The sequence below is a fragment of the Xiphophorus maculatus genome, chromosome 17, assembly GCF_002775205.1.
Source record: "Xiphophorus maculatus strain JP 163 A chromosome 17, X_maculatus-5.0-male, whole genome shotgun sequence".
NCBI classification, from domain to species: domain Eukaryota; kingdom Metazoa; phylum Chordata; class Actinopteri; order Cyprinodontiformes; family Poeciliidae; genus Xiphophorus; species Xiphophorus maculatus.
Window position 1 is genome coordinate 16,998,941 of NC_036459.1, and position 19,954 is coordinate 17,018,894.

The window sequence follows — 19,954 nt, forward strand, 5'->3', positions numbered from 1 at the left end:
ATGGACCCTAGCATTTGGGTGGTTAATCTGCACAACAGTTTAACTTAAAAAAAAAAGTAGTCTCATGCCTATAAGGTGGATTTGTAAACTGTACTCTAGCTCCATGTGTTGCTTTTGAAGTAACTGCGTCTTCCTCTACGAGTGGCGTTTCAGCATATAAAATGACACTCTAAAAATGACAGGCTCTTAGTAGCTTCGGCAAGCATCTTTACATTTTATTCTTTTATTAAGCAGATTGAATTGCACATTTCTAACCAGAAAAGGTACCCTGGCACATCAGCGTCTGAACAGGTGAATATCTTCACTTCATCAGGGAAGAGGATTAGGGCCACGGAAATTCAGATTTCAAATTTCAGATGTTTTTTTTCCCCCTCATTATTCTGACTGCAATCTTCTAAGACAAACACTTCTGAGAGTAAAGTAAAAATTCTGATAAAAAAAGCCAGTTTTTTTCAGTGCCCATCCTCTTCCGTAGTCAATTGTTCCAAAGAGTGATTCGAACTTGTAATTGTGAAACAATTTTTTTTCTGTCATTTAGTACAATAAATATTTTTACAATCTTAAATGGCCAGGGATATGAATAGTTTAGTTTGATTTTAAAAAAAAACCCCAACAAAACAACAAAAAACATGATTTATAATATATATATTTTTGGATGAAAGTTGATTTGGAAAAAGAAACAGAGTGAGACCTCACTTCTCTCGTTGCTCCGATAGGAAGGAAGCGAGAAAGCTTGCAGCTGCGTCAGATGGGTGACGAGCTCGGGGCTCTTATTGAGGTCACCGAAACGTGCACGACACGGGGAGGGGAAGAATAAGTGACCGGGCTCTATTCGGCTCTATTCGGCTCTATTCGGCATAAATCAAAAATGAATTTATCAGCACTGCCGCGCGCTCGCTGCACGCTTCCTGTCAGGCCATTTAATTGCCCTTTAAATGGATTATTACCTGTCACACGAAACTGCAGTCAGAGTTGTATTTTGTTCAGCTTAACCACACAATAATAACTACTGGAAAAAAAATGTGTCGTTTTTCACTGACTGGCTCTATTAAATTACATTGGAAAAAAAAAAGAAATCCTCGGAACGTTGCAGCTTTTTCGACTGTGGACCTGAATGAACCATGTAGGTATAGTAGCTAATGGAGGATAAGACCGGCGTGAACTCTCTCCTTCTTTCCCCGTCCACTATTGAAAATGGGTGTTCCTCTCTCACTCATCCCTCACGTTTCTACCCCCACCCCACCCCACCCTACTCCTCTCCACTCCACTCACATCGTTCTGTGAAAAGAAAAAAAAAGAAAAAAAAAAACAGGAACTACGCGAGGAGGAGGAGGAGGAGGAGGAGGAGGAGAGTGATGGAGGGGGGGTTGAAAAAAATGAAGTCAATTATACAACACCCCGGCTATCTGAAGCTCCCTCCTTCCCACCGTCTCTTTTATGCATCACACCACAACAGCTGGTGTCTCAACATGCTCGGCGGCTCTCCGTAGCCTTCACCGGGAGCGCCGGTTCCAGTCCGCAGGCATGTCAACCGGGGGCTCCGACAGCACGGTGGACAAACCGGCAGGTAAGCCCTTATAGCTCTGGTTGTCAGTCCTTTACTTTTGGGTTGACGCTACAGTTTTATGTATTTATTTTTGTTGAACTCCTGCTTCACCGTCTTTCCTATTTCTAACGATAAACATTTAAATGTTGAGATACTTACTATTTAAAAGGTCTGTTTCGACTCGTTTATTGTTTAGAGTAATTCAGCTACTTTCAGTGTCCCTCTTAGCGTCAGGGTTTAGCCACAGTAGTATGAAATGAACACTGCTGAACTATTGTTGAGTTATTATATTGTTGAGTTATCTAGTCGCGCGCTCCACGTAGTTTGTTTCATTCAATCTTCGAGCAACGGCAAGCACGCGCACGAAGTGCCTTTGTTGAGCCCTTCACCAGGCAACGCTCCCGCAGCAACCACGTCAACGCCGCTGTGACGAAATACAGCACCTCCCAAAGTTTTACAATTTAAATCATTGTTGTGTTTCTAGCTTTATCCTCGAAGCTAGCGGTGAGCCTTTCTGCATGGTTGACCCGACCGTCACCAAGAACCGCCCCAACAAGAGCTTAGCTACTCTGCGTCACGTGTTTCCACGAGATACCGTTTCTCTTTCAGGCTTCCTCCCGAAAGTGGGTCAGTAGATCAGTAGAGCAGCGCTGCCTGCGCCGTGCGGCAGGGGGAGGCAGCTGGTTCCTGCGGTGGCCGAGAGCCGCTGAATCAGCCCAGGGACGAGTGCAGGAATGTCAAGCATGAAAAGACTCGGGAAAGCGCCACAATTCTTACAAGCGTAGGAATGTCCGCCCGAAAGTGGGTTTTGATCAATTTATACGTGACGTTCTGACAACGCGAAACTCAATTCGGTATAAGTCCTATCAAAACTCAGCAGCAGTGTTTAAATGAAGCCTGTCGTTTAAATATACAGTGACCTTTCCTCAATGAATGAAATATGCTTGTAAATGAACAGTTCCAAAAAATTCAGTTCAGTTGAGTTTTGTTTTTTTTCAGCCATATTAGAAATATAACAAAACTCAGGCATATTCCGCCTACCCTACATTTATGACAGAGCAGCTTAAAATGTCTGCAAATTAAGATTTAAATAGACAAAAATAATTAAATAAGCTGAACTCCTTGTTTGTCCTGCACAAAAAAGCATGTGTGCTTGTTTTTTTTAACAAAAAAGTCTTCGACTCTTTGCTCCATGTTTTCCATTTCTCTCTCCTCCCTGTGTCTTGTCCAATTGCTGTGAACTAAAGGCAACTAATGCCCAAAACACTGTGCTTATTTTTTATATTTTAATTAAGCATAATTTAACTTAACATTTTCAGCTGCATTCCCCCTTGTTCAAACATTGAAACTTCACCCGCAAATTAAACAAATTGCACAAGTCTGAACACCCTCTGAACTTTTTCACTGAAGTTCTAATTTGATTGTGTCCTGTGCATAAATGAGGTTCACTAGTGTTGGTTTCAGTAATAGTCGTGCAAAACCAGCTCCAGGCATCACGGATATCAGATCATGACCTCAAACTGGGCTGGAGAATAATGAGCCATCCGAGTCTCGCAGCATGTTTATAACGACCTTAAAACAGACCTGGCTCTGGAACTGCTGTCTCGGTTCCTGGATGCATAGATAGCAGCTCTAAGAATAACGCAAACTCTTCCTGATGTTTCACAAGAACCTTGGTTTTTCTTAACAGGAGCGAGTGTATAAGTCAGCTAAACCCAAGTCTTGAGCCATATTTTTTGTCGTTTAAAAAAAAATAACTTTAAACTTGCAGAATTTGTAGAAGCCATTATTCTTCAACGCAGCTGTCCAGGGTTTATATTCCTTTATTTAATCAGGTAAACCCCGTTGAGATCTAGATCTCATTTTCAAGAGGGACCTGAGCAAAAATTTGCAATACATAGCAATTCCTAACCTTGGGACATTTGCTGTATTTTTTTCTGTTTTCGCCCATTTTCTGTCTGAACAGAGCAAATAAACGTCTTTTGCACTGGAATGAAAAAAAAAAACTGGCTGCTTTTACATTTTACATGGAATCCTTAAACCTTAATATTATCAAAAGTTTGTCAATTTATTATTCAAGAATAATAACAAAGATTAAACAGATCTGGCATTAGAAAAAGGTGATAATTTCAAACTAGAACGTGTGTTTTATTTATTGCAAAGGGCCAAAAATACCCATTTCTTAAGCCTTAACAACAACTTAACAAGACCTCAAACAAATCGTTTAACAGAAAAACCTAATTACTAAGAAACAAAGCAGACTCAACTACTGGCTGTTCAAACTGGTTTGACCTGCAAGCTAAGTGCCAAATAGCTAGAGGTTATCTAAACGCAGAGAGACTATTAGTTTACTGGTTATCTTAAATGACCAATAATCAAACATCAAGCTAAATACGTCAGCAACGCATAAATGAAAGAAAACATTCAACACCTACACTACATGATAGAACGCTGCTTATTGTGTCATGCTCAGCACTTCCTGTGTACAGTGCCTCGCAAAATTCTTCAACCAAGAGAACCTTTCACATGTCACGTGCAGTTAAATGTATTTTTTATTATTTTTTTAAATGATAGACAGTTAGAATTGTGTAAAATTGTGAAGTGGAGAAAAATGGAGGAAAGGGCAGAAATTTCAGTGTCTAGATGTGAAAAACTGCTAGACGTATCTCCAAAGACTTTGCAGCTGTTATTGCAGTGAAACATGGTTGTGAAAAGCTTTGCCTCACGATGGGCGAATACAAAAACATGGAAGACTTATCAGATTTGTATGTGTAATGTGAAAAAGTCCAGGGACTCTGAATACTAGCCCAACCAAATAATTGAGGGAAAAAATTAGGTCATATGTCGATTGTGTCCAAATGTCTATTTTCTCTGTCACTCAAATTAAGGAGCTGATATTCCACAAATTTTTAGTGTGTGATTGTACTGTAATAAAATAATTGAAACCCATTTTAACTGTGTTTCTATTCACGTTTTTCACATTTGAAGCATTGCGTTAAAAAGGGTTGAAACACATTTGCTGAATAAGTTTGAATGTATCGAACGTTCCCATCCACTGGTGGGTCTGTGCCCTACCAGAGGCACAGAATCCTGACAAATGTACAAGTCCACACCTCCTCAGCAGTTTATCGGAAAAACACATATGTTTTTCCTGATATGTATGGTCAATTCTAGCTTGCAACTTCCTCTTTCTGTTTATAACAGCCACATGTAGCGTCAACATCTGACAAAATAACGCTTTACGTATCTTGGTTAATTTCTCTCCAAACTACTATATGCAACCCCGCCTCTCGCCCGAAACATTCGCTGGAGATCGGCACCAGCACCCCTCCCGACTCCACTGGGACAATGGTGTACAGAAAATAGATGGATGGATGGAGGGACTACTCTATGCAACATGTTAAAATTCCAGTCAAAATTGGCATGACCATTGTATGGAATCGTAGCTACTGGCCCATTATGTGGGTTTGATGTAAAGTATTAATTAAGAACGAATGATAAATCCACCTTAAGTTACTTTTTTTAATGATTGTTTAGCATGGAAGAATCGCATAATGTTCTTCTGGTGTAGATTGTGTCTTTTAGACCTGAAACAGTTTTTGTCCTCTTCTTGCCCATTTTACTCATTTCGAAGCACTTTCTGTAAAGACCACGACCACTTTGTGGACAGAAAATGGGAAAATAAACATTCAAAACACACACACACACACACACACACACACACACACACACACACACACACACACACACACACACACACACACACACACACACACACACACACACACACACACACACACACACACACACACAAAAAAAACGCCTGGCTACAAAGTACTATAATATTAAGCTACCATTTTCTGTATTTCTGCTGTAGCTTGGCTGTGTGCTTGAAACTGTAGACGTCCAGGTGCAAGTGTGGAGAGGAGGTGTATGTAATTATAATTCTACAGCTTCAAGTAAGCTCATTTTTCTGAGTTTTTCTGAAGAATATCCTGACCTAAACTGGAGACTATTTCTACCCGTGACTGGGTCTCTTTATCTGCAGGGACCTTATGTAAGTTTGTTTGTGAATTTGCATAAATAAGTGAATTAAAGACACGTGCAGCCAGTTGTCAAGCAGCTTGGACACATTTTCAAGGTCTTTTGATTCTAAAGTGAGTTGCTGCATTGTGTTTCAAAGGGATTTTTCCCCCCTCTGTGCACCACTTGAACCCAAATCAGGTCGTTTATTGTCCACCAGCAAATTCTCTCAAGGTATTCAAGTGGAGTTAAACAGAAAACCGTGCTTCCGCCTCATCCTGTCGTTCCCCTCCTGTATGTCGTCACCATGGCGCCCTGCAGGCCTGGCCTCTCCACAGTGCTCCTGTCACTGCTGATGCGACTCAGTGTTGCCCATATATGTTCGTTCAAAGCACGAAACAGTCCTCAGAGCCTTAGCTGAATGACACAAAGGTGGTAAAACCCCCTGCTGAGGGACGCAGTGTGCTGTGCTGGATCAGCTGCAGAGGTCCACAGTGGGTGGAGGAGAGATCTGGTGTTTCCACTAGTGCATCAGTGACCCACTAAACGGCACCGGAAAGATTAAAGAAAATATGTCAATGAAATTCAGCTTTTTCCCCCACTGCTGGTTTAAATCTTCTTGAGTACTCCCAGGTGTCATTTGAGCCAGGGAGGGGTCACTGTGACATCTCAAAGTAATTTATTACTTAATAAAAATACATTTTTATTCAGATTGCTGCTCTGAACCAATTACTTAGCCCTCCCACGGTCTTAAGAGACAGGGTCAGTAGGACTCCGCAAGTTTTTTACCCTGTGTGATGTCTATCGGGTTGCACTGACCTCATGTTCGCTTTTACGAGGTTTTGTGGGTGTGTAGGTGTGTGTGTGTGTTCTCGTGTGGCTGTTACTGCAAAATCTGTTCTGAAAGCACGATCTGTACCATGAGCTAATTTGCACTCATGCAAAAAGAAATATTTCCAGGGAGGGTACGATTTTATTGCTTTTTCCTTTTTGTGTGACATTGTAATCATAAAAATAGAATATGATTTAAGGGGAATAACAAGAAATAAAGAAAGTCGGCGAGACCGTATTTTTTGAGACTGCTTCTGAAAAAAGCAAACAAAAAAAAACAAGTAATTTACGCACAACAATCAAAGGTGAGGAAAGGTAGGTTAATGAAGTAGTTTTTCATGAGCACATGGTATATAGTATTGTTCAGTCCGATAACACTTTTAGTTATTTTCATAATGATTATTGTAAAAATAAAGGTATTTTTTTTGGTCTGTGATGAGTCCAACAGATGTCACTTTGATGGTAGCTACTAGCTAACAGTCCAGTGGGTCTAGTCTTCTGCTTATAATCTTTGAACTAAATTATGACAATTATTATTTATTAAGAGAATATCAACATTGTCTAGGAAAAAGGTTCTCTTATAGCAAATAGTATTGTAATTTATATAAATAAATATGTTACACTTTATTGATGTACATTTTAAGAATGATCTGAAATTATTTCTTAAGTGCAAGTGAGTCAACCGTATAATCTTTGCTTCCAAAACAGATTGTTTCGGGAACTGACGGTCTGACAGGACACCTTGCTTCCTCGCTGGAGGATTAAATTAAAAAACACGGCAATCTTCTTAAATCACCTAATATATTAAAAATCCAGTCAATAATTCAACCGAGGCACTATGGCGGTCAGCTATCTCACTATAAAGTGTTCCTCACGTGCAGGTTTGATTTTTTTGTAAGTGGATGTCACAATTTAAAGAGTCCACCCGAGAGTTGTAAGTAGGTCAGTGTTCCAGCGGTTATATAAGGATTAGGCAAGACACAGAACAAACCTTATTTACGCACACATGCCATTTAACAGCCAAAACCTGCACAGCTCCAGGTTTTGAATGGCAGCGTTCAGTCGGCGTGTCACAGTTCGCTTGGAAACAGATGACTCTAGAGCAAGACCGAGGCAAAGCAGTTGAGTTTGAGTTTTTGAGGAAGGAATGTGGCTGGAAGCTGAAGGATAATAGAGTGAAGGGAAATGACAGGATTCTTGTGAAGTTAGTTGTTTTTTTGTTTTTTTTAAAGTGAAATACAGCTGGAGGGAGAGGAGTAGTAAACATGAGAGCATTTTTGAAGGAAATTTACCCTAAATTGGCAAACGTAGTGAGTCACCCAATCACTTCCATGGCTACAGATGTGTTATTTACAGCCCTCGGGCACGATCTGCTTCTACACAAGTTTATGACAGAACAGGACGCTCTCAAGTGTCGCAATTTCACAACTGGACTGTGCAGTGAGTACATTTGGACAGCTTGGTGGTATAGGTTTCAATGGCCCAAAGTTATATCCAAGCCTTACCTCATCAAATTCAAAGTATTGGTAAGTATTTAGTAATGCACACCACCAGTGGATTCTAGAGCAGTTCTCTGGAGTGGTTAATTATGTTTCTCTGTTTGGCAGTTCATTGGGCAAGTCTGGATTTGGCAGTTGCTAGGAGAACGGCACTTGCCTGACTACAAAGTTGTTTATTTAATTGAAGTGATAAGTCACTGCAGGGCACCCTTGCTTGAAGACAGTAACTCTACTGCATCCTCTGAATAATGAGACTCAGAAGTTCTCAAACCAGAACACCTCCTCTCCACACTTGCACCTGGACGTCCTGTCTGTCAACACCTGTAATACGACCAGTTTCAGGGTCAGCCCTGGTGGAGAACAACATGCTGAAGGAACAAATTTGACTCTGTACCCAGAACAAGCACACAGTTTTTGCTTTCGGAAACTAGAGACCAGACATCCTCTAGAAATGAGATGTTCAGCTCACCTAAATTTACTCAACAATGCCCACAGCATGTCTTTAGGGACACAGCATGTCAATAAAGACATGCTACAAACCTATGTGAACTGGAAAATCAAACTTCTGTAACCCTCTTTGCCTAGTAAGTGTAACCAGTATGAGAACTAGACTCCCCCTCTTGAATCTTATATTCAACAGTTGGTCTTAACTTCCTTTGCTGCGCCCTGGAATAAACCTCAATAGGAACCACAGTAGGCAAAAAACTGTACCTTATTTTTTTCTTCTTTATTTTTTCTTGACATCCAAGAGTCGACTGGCATGAGAGACCGCTATGGACACAACAATGTTTAAATAGGTGATACCGGAAAAGTTTTTTCCCAATGAATGTCAAGACACAAGGTCTTCCATCAGATCATTGCCCAAAGTTCCCAACTGTCTTTCTTTGCGTTTTGAGTCCTGCTGTTACCCTGATACCATGTTACAGCCTGGGCCCTTTTTGGGCTCCAAGCTGCAGTGTTCACTCACAGTCTGCTACATTCCTGCTTGTCCTCACGTATTAGATCGAGCTGCAGAAGAGGAGGAGGGGCCAATCCAAGCAGAATCCACGATGCCATCTGTCGAGCTGCCAAGGAAACGGAAAGGGGAGGTGGAGGAGAGGTCAGACACCCGTGTACAGTAAGAGCGGGTGTTGTCTGTGGCAATAAACAACTTTGGTGTCTTTTTACTCCTATGTAGTATCATAAACGCGACACTATACAATGGACAAATTGTCTCTCTGGAGTATTAAATGACTCACGTTGTCTCTGATCTCACAGGCAAAGCCTCAACTTCAACTTAGAGGATGACCTCAGCAGGTACTCACAGCCTTCAGGCTTTACATCTTGATTATGGAGGATACATCAAGTTTGATTTTGATCATTTTATTTGTAGATCTGAGGGAGAGGATCAGCAAGTCAAAATGAAATGCTTCAGGTAAACCTTTATTCATGTCTGGATCATCTGAGTAGCTAAGGAACTTTTGACGTCAATGGCTCTTCAATGAGTTCTATGAGCTTAAACGGTTCTTCACTGAATTTATCACTTTATTTTACAATCATCATAATTTAAACATTAAAGATATATGTACCTACAGGGAGCCTCACCGACAGATTGAAAAACGACGGAGGGACAAAATGAACAACCTCATTGACGAGCTTTCCGCCATGATTCCTGCGTGCCAGCCCAGGGCAAGAAAACTTGACAAGCTCACTGTTCTACGGAAAGCTGTACAACACCTGAAAGCCCTCAAAGGTACTTCATAACCGTTTGCACTGCTGTTGAAAATGTTGGTAAAGATGGTCTAAAAGTGGATTCTGTTTGATTGCAGCTGGGGCGAGCGGTGCCTTCGCCGATGCCAAGCACAAGCCTTCCATCCTGCCTCACGATGACCTTCGGCACCTTCTGCTCAGGGTAAAATTTTAAAAGCTAAAGTCATAAAAATTTTATTTGATTATTGGAAAGTCTTGGTGCAATTTACAAGGACAACACATTGAAGTCACCCGCTTCTTATCAGCTCTTAAATCTAGGCAACTAGATAACATTCAGAGTATGACTCTTGAATGCCTCCACTTAAGCAATGTGACAGATGGCCTTACACTTAATTTTGGAATATTTTTGAAAACTGCTTAGTTCATTTTGGACTTTTGGATAGTTGGTATTAGGAGTTTGTGTTTGCTATGTGCAGATATCTGCACTTTGGTCTTCTCTGCCCAAGTTTGCACTGCTCCATTAGAACTATCAATTTTTCAGTAGAAACTTTAAAGCCAAAATGTGTTCTGTTCCTTTCAGAGTTGATGCTTTCTCCTGGCAAGTTTTATAAAACATTCAGTCCAACTATACGTAGCTTCAAAATGGCAACTTGGGGTGCATTCACAGAAACCCTGTTTTGTCCAACTTTAGTTCGTTTGCCTAGAAAGTCAGATTTGTTTGGGGAGGTGTGAATGTTCGCGCTATCTTTGATGTGAACCAAAGAAGCAAACTCTTGTCCACCTGCAAACCTAGGTCTAGGTTCAATAGAAGTGAACTCTGGTGTGGTTTGAGAGCATATGTGAATGCCAGGCGGACCAGAGAGCGGTCCAAAGCCAGAGAGCAGCATAAAGAGCAGGGCATTCTGGGTATACACAACCGAAACAAACTCTTGAGTCTAGCACTCAATGGAGAAATGGCTTGTGGTGTTTTGCCAAAAACAAATCCGACAACAGATAAAGTCTGACACCACTTCATTGTTGTTTGCATTTTGGGATGAGGAAAGTTACTCTTAGTGTCTTCTTCAGAGGTTTTTGTGTTGCTTTTTTCTGTGGTTATTGGTGCAGCGCCACCGCTGGTGAGGTGGTAAACATGTTTTTCAAAAGCTTTGGTTTGGTTGACACAGTGCAGTGTGAAAGTGAACTGCAGCGGCTAAAAATGTAACAAATATTGCAATATTATTCTCCAGTTGAACTGAGTACACCGGACTATCAGGTGTCAAAACACCCTAAGGCCTACATGAATCTTCACGAGTTGAAATGGAGCCATTAACGTAACGATTTCAATGGTTCTCAGAGGTATTTGCTTACGAGTTTGTGTCTTGACATTAGAGTACGTTGTGTACTCTTCGATGCACCAAATGTATGCTCGTGATCTTTTTATTTTGTTAGTATTTGTTTTAAATTAATACAAGACATGAGTTGCTGCTTTTTCAGTCATGTATTGCACATTCCTAAACCCTCGTCATAACCAGATTATTTTCAATGGCGGTTCAGCAGCGTGTACCACACTCCATAAGTTTTCTCCACTTGCATCATACCCCTTCCATTGTCTTACGACGTTGGCTTTAACCCCCCTTTGAGCTTTAAAAGCTTGACACATCTGTTCTCACACTCCTCAGAACAGGGATCCCATATGTTATAGCTTGGATTTACTCAAGCCAGTTTTCCCAGTCTGGGATTATGGCTTCGGTCACATGCCTCAACTGTAGCCTCAACTTTCCCACAACACGTCCACTTCCTCTTTTTTTTTTTTTTTTTTTTTTTTTTACCGGCTTTTTATTTCTCAATTTTCTTGGTGTCTTCATGTCAAGGCAGCCGATGGCTTCCTGTTAGTCGTAAGGTGCGATCGGGCGAAGATCCTGTTCATCTCAGAGTCTGTCTCCAAGATCCTTAACTTCAGCAAGGTTTGTTCAGGCCATACTGCACATTTTGTTGTCAATATTTATGCTTGATTTAAAAAAAAAAACAAGACAAAACAAAAACAAAATACTTTTTGATGACACTTCATCAAAAAGTATTTTGGTGAAGTCCTGATGCAAATTAGAATTTACACTTGAGCCCATGAAAATGCAGTGATCAGCTGTACCATGCAAAAATATTTATAGCATAGGAACGTTTTCTTGTTTTGCCATGTTAGAACATTAATTTATGTTGTTCTGTCCCACAAATTCCCAATAAAATATGTTGAAGTTTGTAGTTATAATGTAAAAAATTTGAAAATTCAAAGAGTATGCAAACTTTTACAATCTGTTTCAAACCCTCAATAATCTTTCATTTGGAGTTAGACTCCCTCAATCATTAAAACAAAGCCGTAAGTCTTTGTCGTACTTTAAACTGATTATGTACTGATTAAATGCTGAATTACTCGCGCCATAAGTTTTACAAATTAAAGTCAGAAATATCATCAATACATGCGTTTCTCTTCCAGTTGGAGCTGACCGGCCAGAGTTTGTTCGATTTCATCCACCCCAAAGACATCCACAAGGTGAAGGAGCAGTTCTCGTCCTCAGAGATGCTCCCCCAGCAGCGCCTCGTCGACGCCTCCAGTAAGACTGCAGGCGAAACCGAATTAGAGCAAACCAGACGGGAGTCAGGCGCTTTGTGTCAGAACTTGTGGTCTTCTCTGTGCAGCGGGGCTTCAGGTCCAGGCCGAAGCCCCCGTCAGGCCGTCCCACTTGGCCACCGGAGCCAGGCGATCCTTCTTCTGCCGCATGAAGCACAGTCGGGTCACAGGGAAGCACGAAGGCAAGCACTCGCTGCCCGCCGCTTCTAAGAAGAAAGGTGAATTCCAGTTTGTCAGATTTTGAAATGGCCGTTCTGCTGCACGCCCGTACCGCATTGCTCTTTTTGGTGGCGAGTTAGTGTCTAAAAAGGAACAGAAGACCTTGGTTCATACAGGTGAAAACAAGGATGTGGTTAGGTTCTGTCAGAGTGGTTAGAGGTAGTAGGACTTTGTGATCCTACTATTAACCAATTTATTATTTGGATTAAATGTTCAAAAACTGCCAAAAGAAAGAATTAGTAAAGTTTGAGGAACTAGATATAAATAAAGGCTCCATCAGTTCATAAACAAGGGGAAAAAAACAACCAATATTCTTCAGTCAAAACTATTTTGTTCAACTTTTGTGAGTGACTCTAAATATTACAAAATGTTTTTTTTTGTCTCTTTTCACTAAAAATAAAAGGAGACAATTTAAAAGACAAAAAGTAGGTCTGGGTGATCTGGTTGCTTTACAACCAACAAGTGAAATGGTCCAGGATCTGCTGAAATGACATGCCTCGAGGTCTGACGCCACCTTGTGGTACAACCTGATCACTACATTGGGGAATCAGTAACCTTCCAGGTGCCTCATGCTTTTAGTCTGCACCGCAGCTTAAAATGTTGTGTGCATCTATATTCAACCCCAAACCTTCATGCAACAACGTTTCACTGCCTTTTCAGCTGCATTTTGTCTCCATCAGCTTTGCACATGTGGATTCTTTTTGTTTTTAATTCACCAATTACTTCATGCAAAACAAGCAATGTACACTAGCAAACAGAGGCATTGATCTACAAAATAACCAATTAAATATAAGAACAACAGCAGCCCGTTCTTAAATATAAGAACAGGCTGCACAGTTGGTAGCACTGTTGCCTTGCAGCAAGAAGGTCCTGGGTTTGATTCCCGGCCCGGGGTCTTTCTGCATGGAGTTTGCATGTTCTCCCTGTGCATGCGTAGGTTCTCTCTGGGTACTCCGGCTTCCTCCCACAGTCCAGTCTCTGTTCCTTTTATGATGCTGCTTAAACACCAACTTTCTCCAACAAACAAACATAAACTCCCACTAAAACACGTTGAGCGTCATCGCCTCACGCGTTGTTTCTGCCCACAGAGACCTACAGGTACTGCACCCTCCACTGCACCGGGTACATGCGGACCTGGCCGAGCGGCCAGCTGGACCCGGAGGGCGACGCCGCGGACAAGGAGACGCCCAGCCTGAACTGCCTGGTGACGGTGTGCCGCCTCCACCCCAACGTCTCCCACCAGCCCCCTAAAGACGTTAACGTCAAGGCCACCGAGTTTGTAACCCGCTGTGCAATCGACGGCAAGTTCACTTTTGTAGATCAACAGTGAGTTTCCACTTTCTAACTACGTCCATCCGCACCATTGATCTTGTCCTCACCCCTGCCCCCCACAAACCCCTTCACCACCACCCTTGCCGTCGGTTACGGGTTTGCTCTGAAGCCACGGTTCGGCTGAGAAAGGAATGGCAGAGGCTTGCTGTGGCGTCGATTCCTCTGTCAGTGGAGATAATCCTTTCTGTCTTTGCCGTTGTTTCTCAGAAGAAGCTGTGCGTCTTGATGGCATCACATGACAATCTCTTCTCACTTTTTTGGGAAGTAATTACACAACACCAATAACGTAAAGTGATTCAAGTTTATCCAATTTCTGGTGTGAAATGTTGAGGCTGCTGTTCAGCTTTTGCTAGAATGCATCGTATTGGACACAATCTTGGGAGGTGGTAGGAAAGACAGAGAATGGCTGAATAGTTAAACTCCACCCTTTCTGTTTCCTACCCAGAGCCACGACAGTCATCGGTTATTTGCCGCAGGAAGTCCTTGGCACCTCCTGTTACGAGTACTTCCACCAGGACGACCTGCAGCATATGGCAGGGAAGCACCGGCAAGGTGATGGAGCAGACTATAATTGTAGAAAACCCAACTTTCAACGCCTGGAAGAAGGTTTTCACACATCATTTAGAAGGTTTTAGAAGTTCTCTTTGATGAAGTCCAATGTCTTGTGCAGTTCTTCGAAGCAAAGAGAAGATTGAGACCCAGTGCTACAAGTTCAGAACAAAACACGGCTCCTATGTTACGCTCCAAAGCCAGTGGTTTAGCTTCACCAATCCGTGGACCAAAGAAGTGGAGTTCATCGTCTCTTCGAACAGGGTGATCTCGTAAGTGTGTTTCCCCGCTCAGATTCGGTTCGTATTTCATGCATTAGATCTGCAAGCTGCAATGCTGCTCTGCACCAACAGGGGGCCTGGTCACACAAAAGACGAAAGCGAGGCTGGCAGCTCGAAATCGACTCAGGGTGAGGTTTTCATTCAAAACTGTAAAATCAAGATGTTTTCTTGATATTGCCTTTCACACTTGTATAAAGCCATGTATAGTTTTTCCGTCCCTTCCCAAAAGCAGGAAGCTTTGAGTAGATATACCTCAGAAAATTAAGTGAAAACAATCCAGGGAAATGAATACTTAATTTTTGAGGCTTTGCTTTAACAGATGAAGCACAGCAACTCCCGGATATTCCTGGCCTCTCCACTGGTGTGGGCACCATGATCTACGCAGGCAGCATAGGGACCCAGATCGCAAACGAACTGAGCGACACATACAGGTAAAACGCGTTTGGTATGACACGTGAGAAATAATTTTAATATTTTTAAAACTGCCATGAGAATAATTGGACGGTACCATTAAAAAAGTCCCAACAAGTTATACAAATGAGCGATGTAGAAAGACATGAAGACTGTTGTGACAGAAAGGCAGATTTAGGGTGCATTCACACCAGCCGTGTTTAGTCCGCTTTAATCGAACTCCAGTCTGGTTGCCGAGAAAGTTCTGCGTGCTTGGTGAAGTCTGAATACGTAATCAAACTCTGATGCGGACCAAAAAAGCAAACTGTGGTCCGCCGCCTACAAACCTCAGTCTCGGTTCGGTCGAAGTGAACTCTGGTGCAGTTCAAATGCCTGCGTGAACGCCTAGCGGACTGAAGACTGCTCCAAAAGCAGGAAGAGGACTATAGCGCAGGGCATTCTGGGTAAATACAATGAAAACAAATACACAAGTCTAAAACTAGTGGGAGAAATGGCTCATGGTAGTTCCCTTGTGAAAAATAAATATAGTAGGTATATAAAATTTTAGCGTCCTTGAGCATGCTTGAAGCCAGACTAATCATCAGTATGTTTGATGTAAGTTTTTTTGAAACAATGAATTTTGTGCTTAGTGTGTTATAATTGTAAATAAAATGTAGAAAATCACAATTTGAAGTGTGCTAAGTGTATCTATCACATGCTTTTTTGGAACAAATAAAGGTATCCTTTGTACACTTTAAATGTACATTCAAAATATACATTTTTACAAATACATGCAAAGTGCATTTTAAAAGGATTATCCAAAGTATAATTTTATCAATATTTTTAATTAGAACTTAAAGTATATTTTAGAAAAAATATACTTTTAGAAAGTGTTCCAAATTGTACTTGTGTCATTCCCTTCCGCGGTTCTTAGTGCAGCGCCACCACAGGTGAGGAGGAGAACAGGTTTTTCAGCTGTTTCGGTTGGTTTGACACAGTGCAGTGTGAACGTGAACCGCGCTGAAAATGGAACAGATGTTGCAATTCTGGTCCCCAGTCGAACAGACCTAGAGTTCTCAATGCTGCAACCGTCAAGGTTTGAATACCTTAAGCGCACATCACCAGAGTTTTATGTCTATTTTTAACAGGGCAAACTCATCCCCATCGAGTGGAGCTTCTAGTCCATTTGGTTCTGTCCAGGAGAAATGTCTACTCACCAGCAGGAGTGTAAGTTGCCTCACTGCTACTGCAGACTGTCAACCACAGCATATTTCCAAGCATTAACAGTGTGTTTGCTTTAACTTTGAGCTCTGACTCTTGCAGACTCCCAGCAGAGAAGAGGAAGCAGGCAGCTCTTCAACCTCCCAGTCCCAGGCTGATTCCAGTAAGGAAGCTGCTGAAAGCAGTGGAGCTCCTGAGAGTCGAGGTAGTTTTAGTCTGTTGGCAACTTTCAAACACAACTTCAGTACGTCACAATTGTGCGAAAATCAATGTTTGGTACTCCAATGGAAGGAAAATATTTAATAGTTTGAGCGACCTGTTTTAAGTAGCCGGGTAATCAGGCTAGCAACAATTAGCAGTACAAGCTAATATTTTATTTCTCATCATTGTATGCATTTAAACACAACTGCAAAGTTTTTGTCAATAGATGTTAAGTACTGACTTTAAAAAATTCAGACCATTGAAAGTGGAAGTAAACTATTGTTATTAGTCATTAATATTGTTATTAGTAAACTATTGTTATTATTGCAACTATTGTTGTGTTTCGATGGGTGGCAGCCATACGGGATCTCGTGTTCAAGAGGACGTCAATTCATCTTCATGACTTGAAACTTGACACATATTAGTTTGTGTTATTATGTAACACATGATGTATTAGCACCCAAATAAACCCAATAAAGCATACAAGTACTTGTTTACAAGTAAACAAGACAGGATTCAGGGACAATAACTTGACAAGAAAACAAAGCCCTCAGCATTGCTGAAAGCTTTAGATGAGAGTTTCTGAAGTTCTTTCCTGTTTGCTGTCCCCCAGGTGACCTGTCCCAGCTGGACCTGGATGTCCCAGGGCTCAGCAGCTTCAGCAGCGACGAGGCAGCAATGGCGGTCATCATGAGCCTGCTGGAGACGGACGTGAACATGAGCCAATCGGGGGACTTTGAAGATTTACACTGGCCTTTCTAGAGGGAGAGCTCTGACTCTCAGCGACCCCTCTAAAGTTCTTGTGCCCTTTTTTTTCCTTTTTCTTTTTTTTTTTTGCCAAATGCCACAAACCTGTGAACCGTTTAACAAACTATTATCTGAAGACTTGCCTGTCCTCAACCAAGTGAAGGCGCTGGACTTGTCCTAAAGGTTGCAACATGTCTTAGTTGAGGACAGAATATTGTGACTGATCGTCTTGTTGGTTTCTTGGTTCTTGCTCGAAGCATGTTGAGGTTAAAGTGCCCCCGGAGCCAGTGGTGAGCCAGTCTTCCTCAGTGAGACCTTAGCACCTTCAGGGAGGTCTAGACCAACACTTTCTACAGAAAAATAAAGGAACAAAGTATTTGCTCTGCTGCCATCAGTTATCAAGGTGGAAGAAGAAGAACGAGACTCCTGACGAATTCAGTGCTGCTATAGTAACTCCTCAAACTTTGAACAGTCGCGCATCACCGGCACACGGTGAAAACGGTCATGTTTTCCATCACATGGATGATTGTCTTTCTTTTGTTGTTGATTTTATTTGCATTTCTAAAGCCGTATTTGCAAAAAAACTGTCAAGTAAAAGTGAGATAATTCTCCAAAAGGAGGCGTTTTGTCCGAACTTGTGTTCAGAGATTGTCAAAATAAGAATATTTATCCTTCCAGCTCCCCTAGATTTTGGTGTTTAAAAAGTCATAACCATCCAACTCAATCACCCACACGAGGTTTGTTTTTAGTGACACATAAAAATTCTGAAACCAATTTTGTTGTTACTCTAAATTGAGTAACAATAAAGCATCACAATACACTCCAAAGTTATTAACACAGGACAGTCAATTGTGGGTACAAACCCAATTGGCTAGGGTTAAGATGATTTTGTATATCTGCCTTGCTTGTAGAAAAATATTCTGCCGCTTTTTTATCAATTTTCTTTTCCATACTTTTTTTTCTCTCACTGATCAGCTAGGACACACACACCTTTACTACGCACTTGACCTTGTAGCCTACACAAATTGGCTACTACAAATTTTTTGGGCAGGTCGGAAGATTTTGCCACATTACTGACACAGCTCACAAAACCCTATATATAAAAATATATACATGTCCACCATTGCTACAAAAATGATGCAACTATGGCTCACAAATCTGTTACATTAACCCTTTTTATGCCACTACGTATTGCGTGCTGTGCTATGCAGACATCTCGATACTTAAAACTGAAAGTGAAACTGACGGCATGCCCAACTTTCTGATTGATTCAGCTAATCATTTAGTTGTTATAATTATCTTAACATTCAGGAGCACACATAAAGCCTAAAGAAAACAAACTGAAAATGAGACGGTGAAATAAGGGCCAAAAATAACGTCCCGATCCTGATACAGCCAGACACTGTGAATGTCACACACTTGCTCCCAATAGACATGGACTATTCCACAATGGGAGCACATCAGAAGTAGAATACATACCTGGATAACAAGACAAGAGTATAGCTTGACAGCATCTTTGCGGTGTCCCTTGGACTTTTGGAAGAGAATCTGACCCACAGCATCCCAGATCCTCCACCATATTCAACACCTGGCCCGACGCGCTCTTCCACATATTCACTCTTTTTTTTCTAAAAAAGATTTTGTCTTTGTATCGCCAAAACACACGGTTTCAGTAAAAGTTCGAGAAAAGCTGAGCAAACTCCACATGTCTACATTCGTGATGGCTGTGCAGAAAATGCTTTTATGTGACATCACTCCCGAAACAACCAGTTGAGGTGTAAGTTGAATCCCGTGGTGGTTAGCCAGCGGCTAGCTTACATAACGAGCTTTTTGTGTCATGTTATGTTTAAACGCACAGGGCGAAAAAAGTGTCATATTTTACTTATTAGAAGTTATTATCAAATGTAAAATGCTTCAGTGGCATTTATTTTAGAGGATTATTAAGAATTTCAATAACTTTGCCTGGAACGTAGATGTAAACAGTTATATTTTTTTGACATGGATGCCCCCCACAAAATAAATGTATCTAAATTCAAGGCTGGGATGTTCTACATTTTTATTTTTTTAGATTATGCAACTTCCTTAAATAATTTATTTTATGACTTTTTACACATCTTTACCAATAAATCTAGGTGACACTATGAAGGCAGATGAACAATGACGCAGCACAGAAAGTACCGTCATTTATTTATGTAACAAAGCCAAATTGTACCAGCTTTCTATAAAACATTCATACGTTTCTGTCAGTGGGATTTTAAGGGTAAGTAGAAGCTGTAGCTCTGTGTGTATGAAACATAATGATAGAGCTAATAAAAGTAAAACACATGAAATATCTCAAAATAGTTCTGTTGCAAAAAAGGTCTTTATTTCCAAATAATGCACACTTTCAGTAGAACTCTTTTGATTATTAGAAAATATGTAACATATTGTTTTATTCACACAGTTCTTATGTTCTCCACAGTCGGGCTGCTGGACGGTTCGTTTCGTCTTTTTCTTGTCCGAAACGTTTCCATTTTTAGCTTGCTAGGCTACGCTAGCTTGAGCATCCAAGCAGTCTGATCAATTTGACTGGCAGCCAATCAGAAAATGAGCCTCCGAAATAACGTTTAAATAATTTTTTGAAGTTATATTTTACCTAAACACAAAGATTGAAAAACAAAACTAAAATTCTGAAGAAAAAATTGAGATAAAAGAAAAAAAAAAAAATCCGGCATTTTTTTTCGTTATCTTCCCTCCAGCTTTCTGAGGGCCCCACAGCGCCCCCTGACGGCCCCCCACTTTGAAAAACACTGAACTACTCTCACTCGTATTTTCCAGGCAGAAT

The 19,954-nt window shown here is 41.1% G+C and overlaps 1 protein-coding gene across 2 annotated transcripts; it reads left to right on the forward strand.

Moving 5' to 3' along the window:
• The first annotated feature begins 1,368 nt into the window (after positions 1 to 1,368).
• Positions 1,369 to 19,166, forward strand: LOC102229879 (aryl hydrocarbon receptor nuclear translocator-like protein 2). Of its 2 annotated transcripts, none has more exons than XM_023350392.1 (17): positions 1,369 to 1,567; positions 8,902 to 9,016; positions 9,157 to 9,195; positions 9,272 to 9,313; positions 9,474 to 9,631; positions 9,708 to 9,790; positions 11,439 to 11,531; positions 12,056 to 12,173; positions 12,259 to 12,408; positions 13,498 to 13,735; positions 14,187 to 14,293; positions 14,412 to 14,562; positions 14,644 to 14,699; positions 14,891 to 15,002; positions 16,110 to 16,188; positions 16,285 to 16,387; positions 16,997 to 19,166. In XM_023350392.1, exons 1-17 carry the CDS (start codon positions 1,438 to 1,440, stop codon positions 17,143 to 17,145), a joined length of 1,923 nt encoding a protein of 640 aa, XP_023206160.1. In that variant the 5' UTR covers positions 1,369 to 1,437; the 3' UTR covers positions 17,146 to 19,166. The 2 variants fall into 2 exon arrangements, with proteins under 2 accessions (XP_023206160.1, XP_023206161.1); XM_023350393.1 differs by having other exon boundaries at positions 8,902 to 8,998.
• The last annotated feature ends 788 nt before the right edge of the window (positions 19,167 to 19,954 follow it).